We start from the raw sequence: 18286 nt of genomic DNA, 5'->3' as shown, positions 1-18286 counted from the left end.
TGCAGTGAACGGTGTATTTGTGGTTGAAAGGGAACATAAACTATGATGCAGAACACTAAAGGATTGAGAAAATGTAACCTTTGAGCGGATGGTTTGGGTTTTATTATCCCATTTATTTATTCTGCTGGATATCTGTAGGATAATATGATCAATGAGTTGGAATCCTTCTTGTTTCTACCAACAACAAATCAAACCATTAATAGGCCAATAAAACCCCAGGATTTGGAGAGAGGGGAGGAGGGGAAGTAATTGCATTGTTCTGATGCTAACGAGGCACATCTATCTTGAAATAACTGATTAAAGCTGGTGTCGACACAAGGCCTTTGCACAAAAATACACATAACAAGGTGTGTAGTGCTGGGTTATGGGAACCTGGAGCCACAGTGGCAGCTCTGTGATTCCTTCATGCACTGTGCAAGTGGAATTGGGAAGCACCTCTGTCTGGGGGGAATTCATGCTGCTTAACCCTTTCTGTACACCACAGGGACAGGCTGGCAGCACGGTAGGACAGGAGCTCACAGAGTTCATGGGGCATGTTGTGTGGCTGATAAATAGTTCCACAGCTGTGTGATTGCATAATGATAGCCACATTCATTCACCTGCCTATCAAAAGCGATGCATTAAAGTTTGAGCTCTCTTCCCCTGGGTCCACAAAGAGACATTTGAGTGTTAGCTTATAGTCTTTAACATTCCTCCTAGCAGTGGGCTAAGTGCAGTGGGGTTAAACAGAGTCCCTTTTGCTTAGTAATCCATTAGCTAATGGGTGTGTAAGCCCATCAATTTGCTGTTTATTCCCTAACCCCATTAGGGTACACCTGCTGTGCATAAAAAATACACCTGACAAATCAGAGTGATAGTTGAAATAAAATAAATATCAAGTGTTGTTATAGCTGATCCACAGTGTTTAAGGCAGAAAGGGCATAACAGTGATTTGTGCTGGCAGAACAAAATAGCTCGTGCTGGCTCATGGTAGCTCGAGCAGGTTGATATAAATCCTCCTGCGATTTTGCCGGTTCACCTGTAGACTCCAGCACTCGGCTGCCTCTTTCCCCAGCCCCACGGGCCCCTCCAGAGGGTTGGAGTTCACCTTCAAACACCATCTCCAAGCGCCTTCTGGAGAGCCACAGTGCTGCTAAGTGATAAATTAATTATTTGGGGGAGGGAGGGTGAGAGCTCACAGGCTGCTCTCCTACGAAGGCAGCCAGAAGCTTCAAATCTGTCTCCGATACCAGGCCATTTGTTTTGTCACTTCATAGGCTTTATTTATTTATTTATCTTACAGCTCGCCTTGTGATTAAAACTGTTGAAACAGCTGTTAGCTGGTAGCAACTTTCCTTGAGCTATTTCCTGACGTCAATCAGGGGCTGTGGCAGGGATGGGAGCTGCCCTGCACTGCCCCGCTGGGGCTGGCCAGGGGCAGCAGCATTCCCAGCCATCCCTGTCCCCATTCCCTCGGGTCTGCAGCAGCCACTCACCCCATTGCACAAGAAGTGAATACAACACTGTGCCTGTGGAACCAATTGCCAAAAAGCATTATTGAAATTAAGATACTATCATAAAATTAATTAAAATGGGAGTTTTATTTAAAAAAAAAATTAAAAGGAGCACCATCACCATTGACTGGGGAGTTTGGTGACAATAAGATGAGCTAAGTGCTTGGTTCAAGGTGGTTGGTTCAGTGTGGAAAATTCCCTATGGCAAATGAATGGGCTTTGAACAAGCCAATAGTGGGCTTTATGGAGGTGAGCTGGATGGGCTCTGCCATCAGGGTGCTGAGCAGCCAGGCCAGGGAGGGCAGATGGAGCACACACAGGCGGAGGGTCACTAATAGCTGGGATAGGAGAGGATGGAGAAGCCTTGCAATCTCTATGGTTGGGGAAATATGCATAGAAAGGTCCTCATACTGAGGAAAGCTGAGGACCAGGTCTCTTGTGTCAGGGCACACAGTCCAACCACAGGTGTGTAGGAGGCCATGACTGCAAATACTGCTACTCCTGTTGCTGTTGGAGAAAACAAATGTTCAGGCTTCCTGAAATCCCTTCAGGCACCTCAGAGCTAGACATGCTGGCTGAGATAGGCCTGCTAATGGCTGCTAAATCCACAGCTGAGAAAGCTGAAAAGCTCAACTTGTACTTAAAAAAAGAGAATGAGAGGGAAAGAGAGACCAGGTCAATCTAGTCCTGATATGGAGCCAGTGAATTGCCAAAACCCTTAGGCTGGGTTAAGGTGATGGAGAGAGGGTTTGGGAATCTGGCCTGGATTGCCTGAACTCCGTAGATTGCAATCACTGCAGATGGGCTAAAGAGCAGTGATAAAATGAGCAAAGCAAGTCACTGCTCCTGGGTTGCATTATCCACAGGCTTTGGCATTTTCCAGCCGAATGCTTGCGTCTTCTTCCTTCCCAACCCACTGCTGCTATTGCTTTTACATCATGACTGTCAAGGAGTGTATCATTCATAACATACCTATCACAGAGAGATTCCTTTTTAAATGCTTAGGGAGATGGAGGGCTACAAACCCTGGGAAATCAGCTATACCTAATATATTATGTAGAAGTTCTGTAATCATTATTGAACTAAAGTGCATTGAGTAAGTGGATAAAATCAGTCCCACTGTAGCATAAGTCTCCAGAGATCACAGATAAAAATGCCTCGCACTTAAGCAGAAAAAGGTAACAAAATATTTCCAGTCCCAGCAACAGCATTTTCCCCTCTATATAAATAGGGAACCCTCAGGAGAAGGCAATGATGCAGCAGAGGTTGAAGGCAAAGTTAATGGTGGCGAGGTGGGGGAGAGAGGCAGTGCCTGGGGCAGGCTGTGGTGAACAATGTGAGCAATGCTCCGTGGAAATGAGGCTGAAGGCAGAGCCCTTCCTGGCAGGGATGGTGGGCAGGGAGGCAGTGGGGCAGTGGGCAGGACCCCTGTGAAGCTGGGGGCAGGTGTGGGTCTGGCAGGGAGTGGAGGTGAAAGCTGAAGCACAACAACCAACCAGATGAGCCTCTGTGCAATGTTTGTGCTCCCTTTTCCTCTCGACCCTGAAGAAAAGTTAACTTTTACGATCAAGTTCCCCTTGGGGCTTGCTTCCCAGAGCTGGTGACAGCTCTCCCCCTTCAACACACACACAGGTGCACGAACATGGCTGCATTTTTGTGCCTCCTGAGCTAAGGTCAGGTCTGAGCTGCTGCCTTCTTACAGAGAGTCAGAGAGGCCTCCTCACTTCAGAATTAATCTTGAGGTTATTCTCAACCAGATGACCTGTGCCCCTTCAGAGCACAATTGTACAGTGCTACAGACATCTTCAGTCCATGTCTTTCTGATACATTTGGTCAAGAGCTGCCAGGCTGCAGTGAATCACCAAGACATGGTCAGACACTCTTGCAAACCCGCTAAAACTCTTGCAAGGACCTACAGAACAAGATACGTTTTGACATAAATAAATGTAGGAAAATTAGGGATTAATATACTTCAATAAAAAATGAAGAGAATAATTTCATTCCTCTATAAAAAACAGAGTTTGGCTGGACCGGACATATAGGACAGAGTTTGTTACATGTTTCAGGAAAGGGTTAAGTGATTATCTAAATCATTTTTTTGATTGAGATCTTCAAATATGCATCCAAATTAGTGGTGAAGTATTTTCATTGGCAATTCCAGGGGAAATGTGTGTTAGAGCACTGTATTTGCTACTCCTGTTGTAGGCCTACACAAAAAAGCCAACTAGAATTGTCATCCCTGCTGTTAGGCTGTGACCTGGGTAGTCATTGGCATTTGTGTCCTGGAATTACTTTATTAAAGTTTTCTAAGATGTGTGCTCTTTCACATGACCTGCCAATCATGTTGGAGCAGTGCCATAAGCTCTGGTTTAGTTGTATCCTCAAGGGCACCAAGGAGAGGAAGAGTGAAGAGGGTTGTGGAGTTGGAACTATTACTTATTTATCTAAAGTATTGACCTGACCTCCCCTACTGAAATATCAGCATTAGATGCTGGGGAAAAGGGATGCCAGAGCCAGCTCCTTCTGGGAGTAGAGGAAACAGAGATGTCAAATGGGGCCCAAATCAGGCAGTGTGCCATTGAGACAATGGTGGTGGGGGCAGGCAGGAGGTGGCAATGACACAAAGCAGTGAGTACAACTGGTGGATGAGCGAAGAGGCAGCAACCAGCTGACCAAGTGTCTCGGTGAAGCTCAATGTCAGGCTGCTGCACAGCATCTCTGAGATGTGGCCTTATTGTACTGAGTGGACTTGGAATGCTCACTCTTAGGTTTTGCACTTTTTTATTAGTACAATCATAATTAAGAGTATGAAGCCACGAGGCAAGAGGGCAGCAATAAGTCATGCCATTAGACACTTTATATCTAGATTTCCCTGTGTGATGACAGAAGACACTCCTCTCCCTTTGGGCATATGACCCATCAATGGGTACCTGGTCCTCATATGATTTGGGTTTTGGAGGGTTTTGTTTTGGCATCAAGAAAGCAATTCATCATCTATCACAGTGCTGTCACCCAGGTGAGCTCCGTTTGGATTGTCAGGATATCACTGGGGCTGGCCAGCAGACTCCTCTTCATCTGAGTGAGAAGCCTCATGCCATCTTAATCTCCTACCCCCCCCCCTTTCTTTTTAAATCTGGCTAAATTTAAATTTCAAACAAAGTCATTGTCATTGGATCCAAAAGACTGAAAAAGAGCTCTTGTTCTGCTTCACCTATTACAGGTTATACTACATCCTGAATTTAATCTTTCAGCCTGCTTTTCAGATTCATGTGACCCAATATCTTTGTAGTGAGTTGAGCACTCTCAGAGCCCTCAGCTGCAGTGAGAGCTGCCAATATTCACACCAAGTGAAAGAGAAGCAGGAGAATTATCTCAGACAGAAGAAACAGATCTCTTGTACTGACAGAATAAACACATTTGGGGTCTGACTTTGCCAACAGCTTTCCTTCCTGTAACAACTACTGGAGTGGATCTGCTAACATTTAAGAGATACCCAACACTTTACATTGCAAGAAGACACTTCCAGCTGCTCATGTTTTTAGCAAATTTAATTTTTGTAAGTAAATTTTAACTGCAACCCCAAACATTCTCATTGCTCCCTAGGGAATGCTTGGAGCCTTGCATTAGGTGTGGTGTTTAAAGGTCTTGTGTGTTACAGAGAAGTTAAGTTCCAGTATGTCAGCCCTCCAACATGCCAGAAGTAAAGTTCTTTATGGTCCTCTCCTGCCAGAGGAGGACAGAGTGAAACGGAATGCCCAGAATGAATTTAGCAGCTGATGAATTTGTCATTAAGGAAGGGCAGCAGAATGGAAACACTTTATCAGAGCCTCCTTCACAGTCAAGTCAAGAAGCCAGTTACAGCTCAGCAGAGGTTGGTGCAGTTCTTGGATCTAGGCTTGAGCAGGTCACTCAAGACCTGGTCCCTGAAGTGTTGCCATTGACTTGAATAATACCAAGACGAAAACTTGAATCTCCCTGGGTCTCTGGCACTGGATGTAATGTACTTCATGATCACTGTGTTTAGAGAGAGACAGCTCTTGCAACTGAGTACCTAAAGCAAGAAATGCTCCTGAAATCCACTAGAAAAATATGTTGGTCCTTGAGGCAAACAAGGCTAAAACAATGGAAATAACAAGATTAATGATAACGATGAAATTTAGCATTCTGAGCGAGGATCCTTTGAAATCCATTAGAGATAGAGGAAAAGGAGTTTCAATGCACCAGCATTCACTATGTTTCATTGTGTAATTCCATGAACTTCTGTTTCTCCTTAATTTCAGAAAGACAATTCACTAGCCTCTGGCTTCTGTATTTTATTTTTTTCCCATTTATAGCTAGCAGAGGCAGAAAAATAAACACACAACTAGGAGCTGTATTCACAGACAGGAAGTAACTTTAATTAAATATTGTGAAAGTTGAAAAGTTTTTACAGCTTGAATTTCTGCAAAAAAATTATAACAATCTCTACAGTAGTTAGTTTCTCTAACAATAGAACTGTACAGTGTGTGTGTCTATTCAAAAAGATTTAGATAAGAAGGTGAAAGGTTAGTAGTTTCAGAGATGACTTCATTTTAGCTGCATCCTAGTACAACTGTGAGGAAATAGGCATTACTTTATGCAATCCAGTCATTGTGAAGCTTCACCTTGTTAAAACTGAAATCTGAATGTTTCCACTTAAAGCCATATTCTGTAAACAGCTGCATCTTTTACTTTGTAAAAGACAAGGGTGGTGCAGGGGAGATTTTTGATAAATTCCCATTCATCAGATCACGATAAGTAGCTGCAACAAAACAAAATTATGCACATTGTCAAAGGATCTTTGGACACTGGCTTAGAGACTACAAACATCGTGGCTAAGTGGTGTCAAAATCACTAGGACTGAGTGGAGCTCTACAAGAGTAATCGACGGTGTCACTGGACAAAATATGGCTTTAAATTTGATTATATTGTCGTGCTGTTGCTTTACTATGTGAATTAGAATAATCACTTGGAATACAGAGAAGCAATAAACTGATGTCTCTCACATTTTCCAGTTTTCTCTTCTTTTATTTTCTCACCATGAAAAAAAAAAAATCCTGTTTTCTTCCCTTCCCCCCAAAGATCACACTGTGACATTCTAGTGAAAACCATTGCAAAATTCATACAGGAAGCATGCACAGTTGCAGCATCGTTGTAAATGATTTCTTGCTTGACTAGAAAAAAGTTATATTGTTTTAAGGTAACAAAACAGTTCTTTTGTGCTTTTCAATTCCTTTTTTTTTTTCTTAGAATGTTAGTGATGATTGACAGTTCTGGTGCACAGTACAATGTACAAGTGAAATGAATATGATTTGCATTGTTAAGGCATCCAATCTGCTGGTTTATATTTATGTGAAAGACAGAGAAATATACAAGCAGACTTAAGAAAGAAAGTATTTTCATTGAGTTCTATGAAGTTTCTCCCCATATTTAATGCACAAAAATGCGTCACTCCAAAGAGGAGAAATCCCATGCATATTAATAGAGTAAAACAGCATTAGTTTTTGTTAAGCCTCAAAAGCAAAGGATACATTTTTTTTTTTAAATCTACATAACTAAATGCTACAAGAATAATATGCTACCTTTTGCCATATATTGGAAAAAACTTCTTAACTTACAAATAATACAAAAATAGACAATGGCTTTTGGGTGGAAATTAAAAAAAAATGGAAGCATGGTTTTAAACAATACTAAAAAAATCAACCCTATAAATGAAATGTATTAAAATCACATTTAAACAGCTAATACAACGGTGAATGACCAAACAAATCAGCACTTTTCACATAGCAAACATACACAATAAAATAAACTTGTAGGGGACAAAAAGCAATGTACAAATTCCAAAGATAAATACATTATTTATATGGATATTTTACAAAATCCCCCAACAAACAAACAAACAAAAACAGAAACAAAAAGCTTTTTTTTCTTTAATTAATTTGCAAGTATGTGCAAGCTAAAGGTAGTGAGCTCTTTTTGCAAAATATGCAGTAAAATTCTTTTTTTTTTTTTGTGATATTGAAAAACTGTCTTAAGACATTAAAATGTATAAATAGAACAACAACTTTGGCAAAAAATCACAAAAAATCTACAGTATTTATAACTACATACAAAACACAACAGCAAAGAAAAAATATCAGGTAATGCATCTTCAGAGCTTTGCTGCCTCTTTGACTAATAGTTTTTAAGAACACTTCCCAGATAATGATAGCAAAATTTTTGTAAAACAGAAGCTATGGTTTTGATTTGAAACCTTCCTAACAGGCCCTCCCCCTCCCCCCCCAACCTCATGTTTCCATTCACTATTCAAAAGCAGTTACCTGTTGCTTTATATAGTATGATACAGACTGAGAGGGTCGACTGATACAGGAATGATCCCAGTGGGAGGCTGACGCAACCTGTGCTTTTAGGTGGGGAGGATGGGGAACGGCATCCGGGGCTGTTCTCATCCTGTCCCATAAAAATAGGTCAAGGGGGAGAAGTGCTACACTGAAAAACCCCACAGGGATGGCCACAGTCTGTGTCCTCAGGCCAAATCCAAACGGCGTTCCCAGCGCGGCTCAGGCGACGCTGCGCTTCGGGAAGGCCACTCGTTTGGAAGGAGTCTGATACATCAGCTAAAGAGAGAGCTGTGCTCGTCTAATTCTGCAGTTTTAGCATCATATCTAGAGGCACTGGATTTTCGGTTCAAGAGCAATGTGTTTGCTATTTGCATCTTTACTTTCCCTTTCACCAACTTTTTGCCGAAAAAGGTCAGACCTTAGGGCCCCCTTCTAACCTGGTGTCCTATGATGAACTTTTCCTGGTGCATTATTTACACAATTATTCAGCCTGATATTAAAGACAGAGGTTCCTTATCCCACCCCTCATCCCACCCTCGTCATCCAAAAATATCAGCTTTCTAGGGAGTGAAACTTATTTAATTAGAACATTAAAAATGCATCATATTAGCAAGTCACCACTGGATAAGCAACATATATGAGCCGACCCTTAATTAAATGGCCATAATTCTTCTACGAAAAACTAACTGGCACTTCTATTCTGTCCCATACAGACTTGTATGTAAATGACACCACTCCATTTTTCTTTACATAGCTTTAAAAAAAAAAATTCATAAATTAAAAATGTGGAGTTCCATCTCTAGTGTCCCTTGTGTAATTGTATGATTTATAAAAGACAAATGGTGTTGAGTTAAATCAAGCCTTAAAAAAACACAAAAAACCAGAAGGAAGTAAAAGCAAGCCCCCACCCCGCAAAGAAAAAAAAAAGTGGACTTCTTTTTTTATCAACATACAATAAATATATCTCCCAGGTATTTGGGATGGACAACATGAATCAACACCTTGCAATTGTAGATTGTAAATTTCAGTATTTGCAAGGATGGTGATTTTTGTTTTGTTTAAAAATCTGCAGTTATTGTAAGATCCTTCTTTATTTCTTTTTTATTTTTAAAAAGGCCTGAGTAAAAAGTTCCACTCTGGGACTTGTATCAGATTCTCTCTGAAGCAGAATTCAACCTCTTCATTAATAAAATTCTTCAAGGCAATTCTTTCACATGGGGGGAACAATCATGCCAGATATAGCTGTCAGAAGGAAAGGGGTGGGGGGGAAGAGAGAGAGAGAGAGAAAAAGAGGGGGAAAAGGTTAATTTTCTGCATTATCAAGCAACTTTTAAAATCCTCAGAGCTTTAAACATTTACTAGAAATGTACTCAGCCGTACTTTGAGTTAATTTTATACATAAGTATCATTCATAAGAGACAACTATGTACACACTAATCATGGGAAGCCTCCTGACTGGAAAGTGGTTTAAATTGCAAGTGACTTGGCTGAAATTACTGGTTTTCTTGTAGAAATTACTAGTTTTCCCCAATATCAGTATCAGACCCCAACTTATTTTTCTGATTTTAGTTTCAAAATCTTGAAATGGGCAGGAGGCCTAAATTTGACCCAGCCATTGTCATGCATTCTATTACTTAAAAGCAAAGCAGATATTTGCACCACACATAAGAAAACAGCTGGAGTCCCACAGGCCACCACTGTTAGGGACCTGGAAAGGTGTCCCTTGCATTGTCACACTGACATGGGTCATTCTCCTATGCTAGTTCTCTTACAACTTCAGTGTTCATCCCTGGGACTTATGTATGTATTTCCAGATGCTCAGAAAGGGACTTAAACTCTCAAATCTAATTTTCAATTTGAAATATGTCCTTATATGGTGGGTTAGCAGACCAGCATCTGATGATTTTATTACACTTGTAGCAGACACCACCAACTACATCAAGTGAGTCATATGTTAATGTTTATTTAGAATATTTTCCCTTTTGTTGGCTAAGTTGAATCACCACTATTTCTTTATTATGCTTCCTAGCCTCACTTTGTATGAAACCACCACCTCTCTTAAAAGGGAGACATTCATTAAAAGTCAACAGGTGTAGTCTTCCAAGTAGTTTGACTTCCAGCTTGATCTCTCTGTATCTACTGGGGACTCAATGCAGATCAAACATACCAAGAGTCCAAGTGACATACTGTGAGCAAGCACATCATTACAAGGGGTAGTCATGCAAGTTTCTGATGAAAACTGTAACGTGTCCTTAAAATGCCAGTTGCACAATTATTTGCCAAGAGGTAGAAAACAGATTTGCCTTCAGGTTGGTGGTACTTCATGGGCACATGATTTAAATGCTGGAACTGCCTGCCATTGCAGACATCTGGACATGTAATTTCTTAAGGAAGAACTCAACCCTGTGACTGATGCTGATTCATTGTGCTTTAATTACAGCTGCAATTATTTGATAAGAACAGAGCCAAAGTAAAAGACTCACAGATTTGGGGTTGGAGGGGGAGAGGAGGGAAATGTTTTCTCCACAAACACCACCATATGTGCAAGAATTACAAGTCTAATCAGCAAGGGGAGAACAGCTCGAGTAAACTGCACTGATTAAATGAAATAAAATGAGAGGAGAAGGCAAGAATGCAAAACACATCCAATGTGTTTGCAACAGGCCATCCTCAGAGGTGACATGTTGCAACAGCATTTCAATTATTGGAATTCATCATTCAGCAATGGTTTTACGTGGAATTACTGCACTGATTGTTTCCACCCCACATAAGGGCTCTCCAAGGAGCTGAGAACGAGGATGAAAGGGATAGAGAGGTGAGTTAAGTTGCTTTAAACCCTACAGGAAGACACTGATGTGCAAAGCATAGAGGACATTGGTGCAGAGAAAGGCAGAGCTGACCACAGAGCTCCCTCTTTTTCTGCTCAGGTAAGCAAGGAGTTGAGGACATGGGAACGGGTAGAGCCTTCCTATGTGTGATGAGTGCAATAGAGTTAATCCTCTGTACATACTACTTCAGCATTTTTTGTGCTTTTCAGCCCTTTATAAATTCTAAATGTACTGAAACTTTGCGTTAGAAAAAGTATCTATTCTTCAGAGCATGTCAAGATATTATCCCAACAAAAAACTCTCAAGCTAAAAAATTCATCGGAACCAAATCAATCTCACCAATAATAAGTGGTCAAGAATTGTCTCTCTTGGGACAGCACAGCTGTGTACCCTAAGAGCCAAAAAAAGGTGAGATAACTGCAATTCCTTCCTTCATGGTTTAGGCATTTCCCTGTGGTTACTGATCAGACATGCACCTTTTGCCGTTGGAAACAAATGCCACAGACACTCATTTTTTCAAAGCATTATTATTTTTGAAGAGCTCTGAAATTCTGAATTAAATTACAAGGCAAATGGCAAATGATATCTTTTCTGCCTAAAAGCTTTGATATTTCCATTCTTTGCAAGTCTTCATTTATATCACTCCACTTTTATTCCGTAAGTGCTGCATCTAGTCATGCAAATTCTCTCAGCTGTAGCATGTTATTGATCCTGAAAACAGAGATATCAGCGGGAAACAATGTAGGTATGAGATCACACCACCTCCAAAAAGGGAGGGCAGAGAGTAGAGAAACTCCAACCAATGGCCTTTATTTCTTCTATCATACACTAATTTGTATTTGCTGCTAGCAAATTACAGAAATAATGCATTTTGGGTTTTACAAAATTGCATGGCAAAGAGAACAACAGATAAGCCTAGCTGCTGTTTTAGTGAGTTACTGCTGATATCTAAGCTACATAAGGAAAGCTTGATTGCTTTCTGATGTATCCAGAAGCCCAAGAGAGATAAGACAGCCTCCTTATACATGGTTGTTTATTTAAGCATTAAGGCACAACAGGCAGTGCATCTCTGAGTGATTATTACAAGCCTCAGGTGGTGTCAGAAGGCATGGGACTAAAGGCTGTGTGTCTTTAACTCACCAAGAAGTTCAATGATGACCTAAAAATGAACCATCTCTTGGTGTCTCATTCCTATTATGAAAACTGAATTGCTAAATAAAAATTAAGGAAAACATTCAGATCTGTGTGGTTTCTGGGCATTACAGGTGTGGATGTGACATAATGAGGAGGCAATCAGAAAGCCCCAGTTGTGTCCAGTGCTCTCAGCTCATTCCATAATTGCTTTTCATAACACAGTACATGGAATCTGAGAATTCTGTGTCTTGTGAAAGGATAAATAGTGCCTGAAAAAGCTTTCTCCTGTTACTCATTTTTTCTCTCCATCTGCAACAGCAAGCTGGGACAAGGTAAAGAGAGGAAAAAACATTAACATGTTCAAAAGCTTATTTTTTTTTAATTCAGATGGAAAATATTTTTAGCTGTTGCTTTTAAAATCCTTAGTCTGACAGCAGTGCCCAATCTTTTAAATGTCCAAAAATGAATCTCCTAAATGCTACAGCTCATCTGAAAATTTTGTTGTGTGTAATTCCTGACACAGTTTGTATTTACAACAAAGTCTTGATTGAAGGTATCCAAGTTCTGCATATACCTTCCTAAGTATTTATGCAATTTCTGAGAGTGTGTGTGTGTGCACCTTCAAGGATTCCTCTTCCCAATTCACCAGAATAACACACACTGAGGGACAATGTTTTCCTTCAGGCACAATAGATCCCAGCCTTTACGAATTAATTCCTTCTACTCTGCTTGCATATAGATTTTTTTTGGCTGTTAATGGTGTTATCAGCATTATGCCTTCAAGCCCAGTGTTTCTCTTTCCAGAGGCCATTCAGTGACATGTGGAGTCTGTGGAACAATATTCCCTTGCCTCTGCACAGCTCCTTCTGAACCTGGCTTTGACAAGGACAGATTTTATTTCCCACTCATGCTCTTTGGGTAGTTTGCACAGGCACGTGGAATGGAAACAGATCTCAGGTCTGGTGGAAGCACAACACATACCAAAAAAATCTTTCCCTACTCTGGCACTGTTGGAGGCAGCTGGATGCATCTGCTTATGGAAACTCCTGGATCTAAGCGAGCATGAAAATGTCTCTCTCAGCACACTAATGCACAGTGAGGGAATTACACAGGAAGGTTTAGGCACCATGTTGTAAAACAGGTTGAGCCAAACAATGAGGTGGGTGGTGCTGGGCTTTGCAGCACCCTCAGTTTGACAAGCTTTTGTCCATCACTCCCTCGCCTGCATCAACACTTCAAAAGGATTTAGGTGCTAATGCTGGAATACATGTGATGAGAGGGGAAGGGAGGTAGAAAAGGAGCAGCCCCTTGATACCAGCAGTTCAAAAGGCTTTCCAAAAGGGCCTGCACCATTTATGGAATTAATTGGCACAGAAATAGATTAATCAGTGGAAACTAATGTTTGCCCTGGTACAAGTTAAACTGGAAAATGTTGCTGTTGGTTTGTAATGCATCTCCTATTTATGAAAGGAAAGGTTTGTGCCAAGCTCTGTAACAGTCTATTTGCTCTCAGTAGGATTTCTGCACAAGTGTACTATGACAAAGGACAAAAAGGAAGGGAAGATTGAGTGACGTACTTCAGGAGAAGGCCAGCCCCTGGAGAGACCCTGCAGTGGAGTACTTGCTAGAGTCCACAAAAGACTGGTCTGATAAAGGACGACAACAGGGAATAAGAGAGGAAAGAAAGAAAAAGGACGGTATTAGTAAGCTGAAATATTACTTGTTTTTATCATAACAGTAGGTCTGTGCTTTAAAGGACACAGCCTCTCAATTCAGCAGTATTAGTTGAGTTAGAGGTAGGGTGGTTGCCAAGCACCTGCACAGTACAAGGTGGGCTGGTGGTGCAGTCCAGTTACTCTACAGTAGGAAACTCTGAGACAGAGACCACCAGGGATCCCCCACTGTGTTCTATCCCCTTTGACAACTCAGTGTTGCTTAGAGCCTTGCAAGGCACTGGGAACTCACAGTTTGAGAGCAGCCACCTACTCTCCAGACCGGGCTTCACGTACCTTGCAGGCTGTTGCCGTTGGTGCTGGTGCAGGTGGGAGGAGGAGAAGTTTGTGGTCTCACGACAGGTGCAAAAGCACTCTTCTGTTTCACTGCTGAGACCATGTTGGCTGGTGAGAAGGAGAAAATCCCAGAGGAACTGCTACAGTTCGAGGGGAGACTAGTGGAGGAGGCCATTGTCGGACTTGATGGCACAACTAGAGGAAAAAAAAGACCCCCCCCAAGAGGCATTTTTTAGTGTTCAATAATAACAGGCTGCAGAAACAAGAGAATTCTGATTCTCGGATGCTCTCCTTTTTTTTTTTTTTAGGGATTGAACTGAGTGTTCAAAATGCAAACCTGCTATATAGGAAGTTCAGTTTTTAAACACAGATATCCTTAAACCATAATTTCACCATACAGTGGGATAAATATCTTTGGTTCATGTATTTATCATTGAGGTTTTAAGTGAATTTGTTTTCATGAAATGAAACCAACTACTTTAATATTCAGAAACCACTGCCAGTTTCCCCTCTTATCCAACAACAAAAAAAACCAAACCAAAACAAAACCTGAAAACAAAAGGAAAGGACTAAATGTAAGATCCCATCCTTTCATTCATCTTCCTGTTTAGAAACTGCTTAGATACACAAGTGGGCTGTGAATAATTACATATTATAGAGTAAAATTCTGATCATCTGGGCTTTGAATTATTATTTTATTTGCATTTATGTAGATAAAAATCACCCTATTTAAGTTCTTATTTGAGAATCTGATATCATATTTGTTAACACTGAGGAAATCAATTAATGGAAATTAAATGTTCAAAGTTTCACAGTCTGACAGATACAATCTTAGTCTGAAGTCACTGTGTCTGGAGGTACTTGCTAAGGGAGAGCAATCAAAGCACCTAAATTGAATTGCTACTATACAGCAATTAGTTTATTGATTTAATTAAGAATGCCACCTTTTAATTTTCAGGTCATGATTGAAGCATTTTCTGATTCAATGGATTAGGCATTAGCAGAATGACAGATTTACCAAGAAAACCTCCCAAAATATAAATAGAAAAGGCTGGGCTAGAAAGTGAAATGCTATTCTAAAGAGGACTTCGTTCATAAATATGAAATAATACACTGCTAGAGTATTTTAAATGCATTACTGGCATCTGCTTCCAAAAGGAGATGTCTCATCAATCATGTTATATTATGAATTCAGAGTGTGCAGTTTCTATGACAGTAAATCCAACTTAATAAGTAACGTACTTTGTAACATTACATGTTACATTATTATTAGAGTACAAAAATAATCACTGGTTAGCAATTCACAGGTTATAAGTACTCGTTATGTGGGTAAATAATTTCTTCTAAATTTGCAGCAGATAAGAAACCTTGAAGTTATTTTTTTTTTTTAGTCAGGTTTCCTCTCCCCTTTTTAATTCTGAACTCTAGCAATGCAATTCAAAATAATTCATTACTGCTGTTACACCATTACCTTAAATTTGATGTGTAAACCTTGGTATGTTCATCAGTCTGTTTGTCGTGTTCACGCTACAGTCTCAGCCTATAAACCTATTTATATGACAAGACCTTCCATCCTGATTCTGCTGTCAGCTTTCTACAGATGTCAGTGGAATCCTTTGTGCCACATGAGTAATGTCAGAGGAATTGGGCAGGTCCCATTCATTTAATGTTCTCATGTGACCAGGGACTACTGAGCTGAGTGAGCAGCTGCAGAAGAGGTTCATAGGCCTCTACCAATAGAAATGTATTTATATTTAAACAGGTTACTAAACCTTTAATATCAAAATGCAGAAACTTAGTCCTACACATAAATATTTCTGTAACTGGGACTGTAGACCATAAGCTCTTCGTGCCATGGAATATATGATTTGTCAGACTTACATTTTTGTGGCATTCACTGTACAGACACTAAAACACAAACTCTGAGAGCCATTGTCACATTTCACTGACTCATACTAAGCTCTCAGTGAAGTCAAAGTAATACTACTTAAAAAGCAAATGGAGTATAAGCAATCAAGCTTAGGCCAAATAATAATTCATAATTTTTGTAAAGGTTATAAAGGTATTATTTGCTCAGAAGTCAATGGTGAGGACAGTGTTTCTTATTTATAGAGTATAAGGTAAGTTATGAAACTATCAGAGAGACTATCTCTCTGAGGTATCAGAGAAACTATCTCATGAGAGACATTATTATTTTTAAGCTGTTACAAGACTCCCAATTAATGATGATGATGATGACAATAAACAGAAAAGAGCATTTTTGGCAATGCTGGTATCTTCAAAGTGCCTCAAAGGTCAGTGCTTTGGAGAATAGAGAAAGCACCAAGATCTGTTTCTAATGCTCAAAATAGAAACTAAATATTGAGTATCACAGGAAAGTCACCATCTCCTTCTAATGAAAATGCGCAAAATACAGAAAAGCCATGTAATACTCACTGGCATAGGGAGAATTGGCAGCAGATCCATTCAGGAAGGTTGGAGAACCGCCTAAATTTGACATTCCAGCATTCCCATAGCCATTCATGCTTGTTGTGACAGAGTTATAATTTGTCTGCTGAGGAGTGGTGCTTGGCACGTAGCCATGAGGTGACACGCTGCTCGAGTTGCGAGTAAAACCTTTTGTGGGGAGGGAATACATTTAGAAGTTGGTATCAGCCCCAGAACAGTTTCTTACACAAACAGCTACAAGCAAGTGACCGTGGTACCAAGGCGGCAGCTTAGTCCAGCCATGGTGTGCAACAGGGAGGGCCAGGACTGACCCCCACAACCACCAGGCAACCCCAAATTGTGAACCCTCCCTGTTCCAGGTCACTGCTGGGGGGAGGAGGAGGAGGAGGGAGGCTGGAACCTTCAGAGCTCCTCAGGCAACCCATGCCCTCGAGCAAAGATCACCACTGGGTGTTAGAGGAACACTCGCTCTGAAAGAGCTGTTTGTAGGAAATGGAGTAAACATGACCTACATTTTCAAAGAGAGGAGCAAACAGCAACTCAAGGTATGTTAAAAGCACGTGGTTGTTGTTAACTCTTTTCTGATGTCACTCTCAGTTAACTCATCTCATGCTAAATGCTCACTGCACACTTCAGAAAATGTAGAGTATATTTCTCCAAGTAGTGGGATATCCTTTGTCTTTTTGCCATAGTCTGATTATTATGTGAAAAATGATTATCAAATTTAGCAGCAAGCTAAAATTTGAATCTCTACTTAATTCTGGAGATTACATTTGCAGAAACTCATATCCAAATATCCATAAAGGAAGATTTGTTTCTAGAAGCACAGAAATACAAAATGCATCTTCATTCCTGGAAAAAAAAATTCCAATTTTTCTTCCTACCACACAGCACATCCACAAAATATTTTAATCTAGAAATAATTTCTATTTTTTTAGTGTAATGCAAAATAATTTTGTCAACTCCCCTACAAAACAGCCTCATTCTAATATTTTCTCAATAAAGTGAATTTTTAAGTTGGATAATATATAGAGCTGAGAAAAGGACTGTGGAAAATGCAAAGGGCTTTTACAAAAATGTGTTTCACCTATTTTTTATTTTTAACTGTAGGAATTAAAACAATATTGATTTTGTACAAAGTGAAACCCACTTTATTTTAAAAATTAGAGAAGCTCTGCAAGTGTCTTTGTAAATATTTCTATTCTTTGCTCATTGTAAAATTTATAAAAGTCTCAAACTCTGAGAAAAACACAGTGCCGATATTATATCCCCAACTAAACCAGACAAATATTTAAGGGATAATTTTATATTATAAAGAAGTGCTATGAAAGGCCCAAATTGAGAGATCATCCATGCTCAGGAAAATATATAAGCAAATACTTAAGATTAAGTACATGCTCAAGTCGTTTAAAATTAGTGGGATTTAAATACAAATACAAGTGTTATTCTGAGCAAAATGAAAACCTTTGTAGAGATATGCAGAAATGCTTTTCCCGAGTTGGGGCAGCCCCATTCCGGGGCAGCCCTGTGTCATTCCAAGGGCATGGACAGTCTGGGATGGGGCTGCCTGAACCACCCCTCTGCCTCTGCTCTGAACGTTCCCCTGACTTTTATCAGAAAAGGTTCATAGAGAGAGGAAGACGAGTCTTCTCCTGACCCTGGTTGGTGGCTTGTGAGGCTTCAGAAACATTGACAGCTAGTTGACCACTAAAGGAGTTCACTCCCATCATTCCTGCATGGACTGATGTGTTAGCAAGGGCGGGGAGCTGGTTGTGATTGCGGGGGACACTGTAGAGCGCTTCTGCGATGTCGGCGGCTCTTTTCAGGATGATTTCCTACAGGATAAGAAGGGGAGGGGGGAAAGAAAGAATAAAAGAGTTACCAATGCGACTGACAAACCTTTTCTTACAGACTCAAATGAAACAGTTCCCTGTCCAAAGGCAAAAACTAGATGCTTTTCTTTCTACAGCAGTGAGCTGACTGAGAGCTAATGCTTATAAGATCTGCTGCCTTGT

At 40.4% G+C, this 18286-nt stretch overlaps 1 protein-coding gene across 8 annotated transcripts in view; it reads right to left on the bottom strand.

Annotated features, from left to right (window-relative positions):
- Nucleotides 1-5868: 5868 nt before the first annotated feature.
- EBF1 (EBF transcription factor 1) overlaps nucleotides 5869-18286 on the bottom strand; it is a 274437-nt gene continuing 262019 nt past the window's right edge. For 4 of the 8 annotated variants that reach the window (XM_027682765.1, XM_027682766.1, XM_027682767.1 and 1 more), the window contains exons 13-17: nucleotides 17929-18106; nucleotides 16260-16439; nucleotides 13824-14018; nucleotides 13392-13460; nucleotides 9066-9094 (exon numbers count right to left, since the gene is read on the bottom strand). In XM_027682765.1, coding sequence (XP_027538566.1) covers nucleotides 13393-13460; nucleotides 13824-14018; nucleotides 16260-16439; nucleotides 17929-18106 — 621 coding nt within the window. In that variant the 3' untranslated portion in view covers nucleotides 9066-9094; nucleotide 13392. Of the gene's footprint in view, nucleotides 9095-13391; nucleotides 13461-13823; nucleotides 14019-16259; nucleotides 16440-17928; nucleotides 18107-18286 lie in introns of all 8 variants that reach the window. The other 4 variants (XM_027682769.1, XM_027682771.1, XM_027682772.1 and 1 more) reach the window with 1 other exon arrangement.

The sequence above is a fragment of the Neopelma chrysocephalum genome, unplaced genomic scaffold (assembly GCF_003984885.1).
Source record: "Neopelma chrysocephalum unplaced genomic scaffold, ASM398488v2 Primary Assembly neopelma1_63, whole genome shotgun sequence".
In the NCBI taxonomy this organism is placed as follows: domain Eukaryota; kingdom Metazoa; phylum Chordata; class Aves; order Passeriformes; family Pipridae; genus Neopelma; species Neopelma chrysocephalum.
Note: the sequence above shows the minus strand (reverse complement) of the source record. Positions and strands in the feature narration are given on the sequence as shown.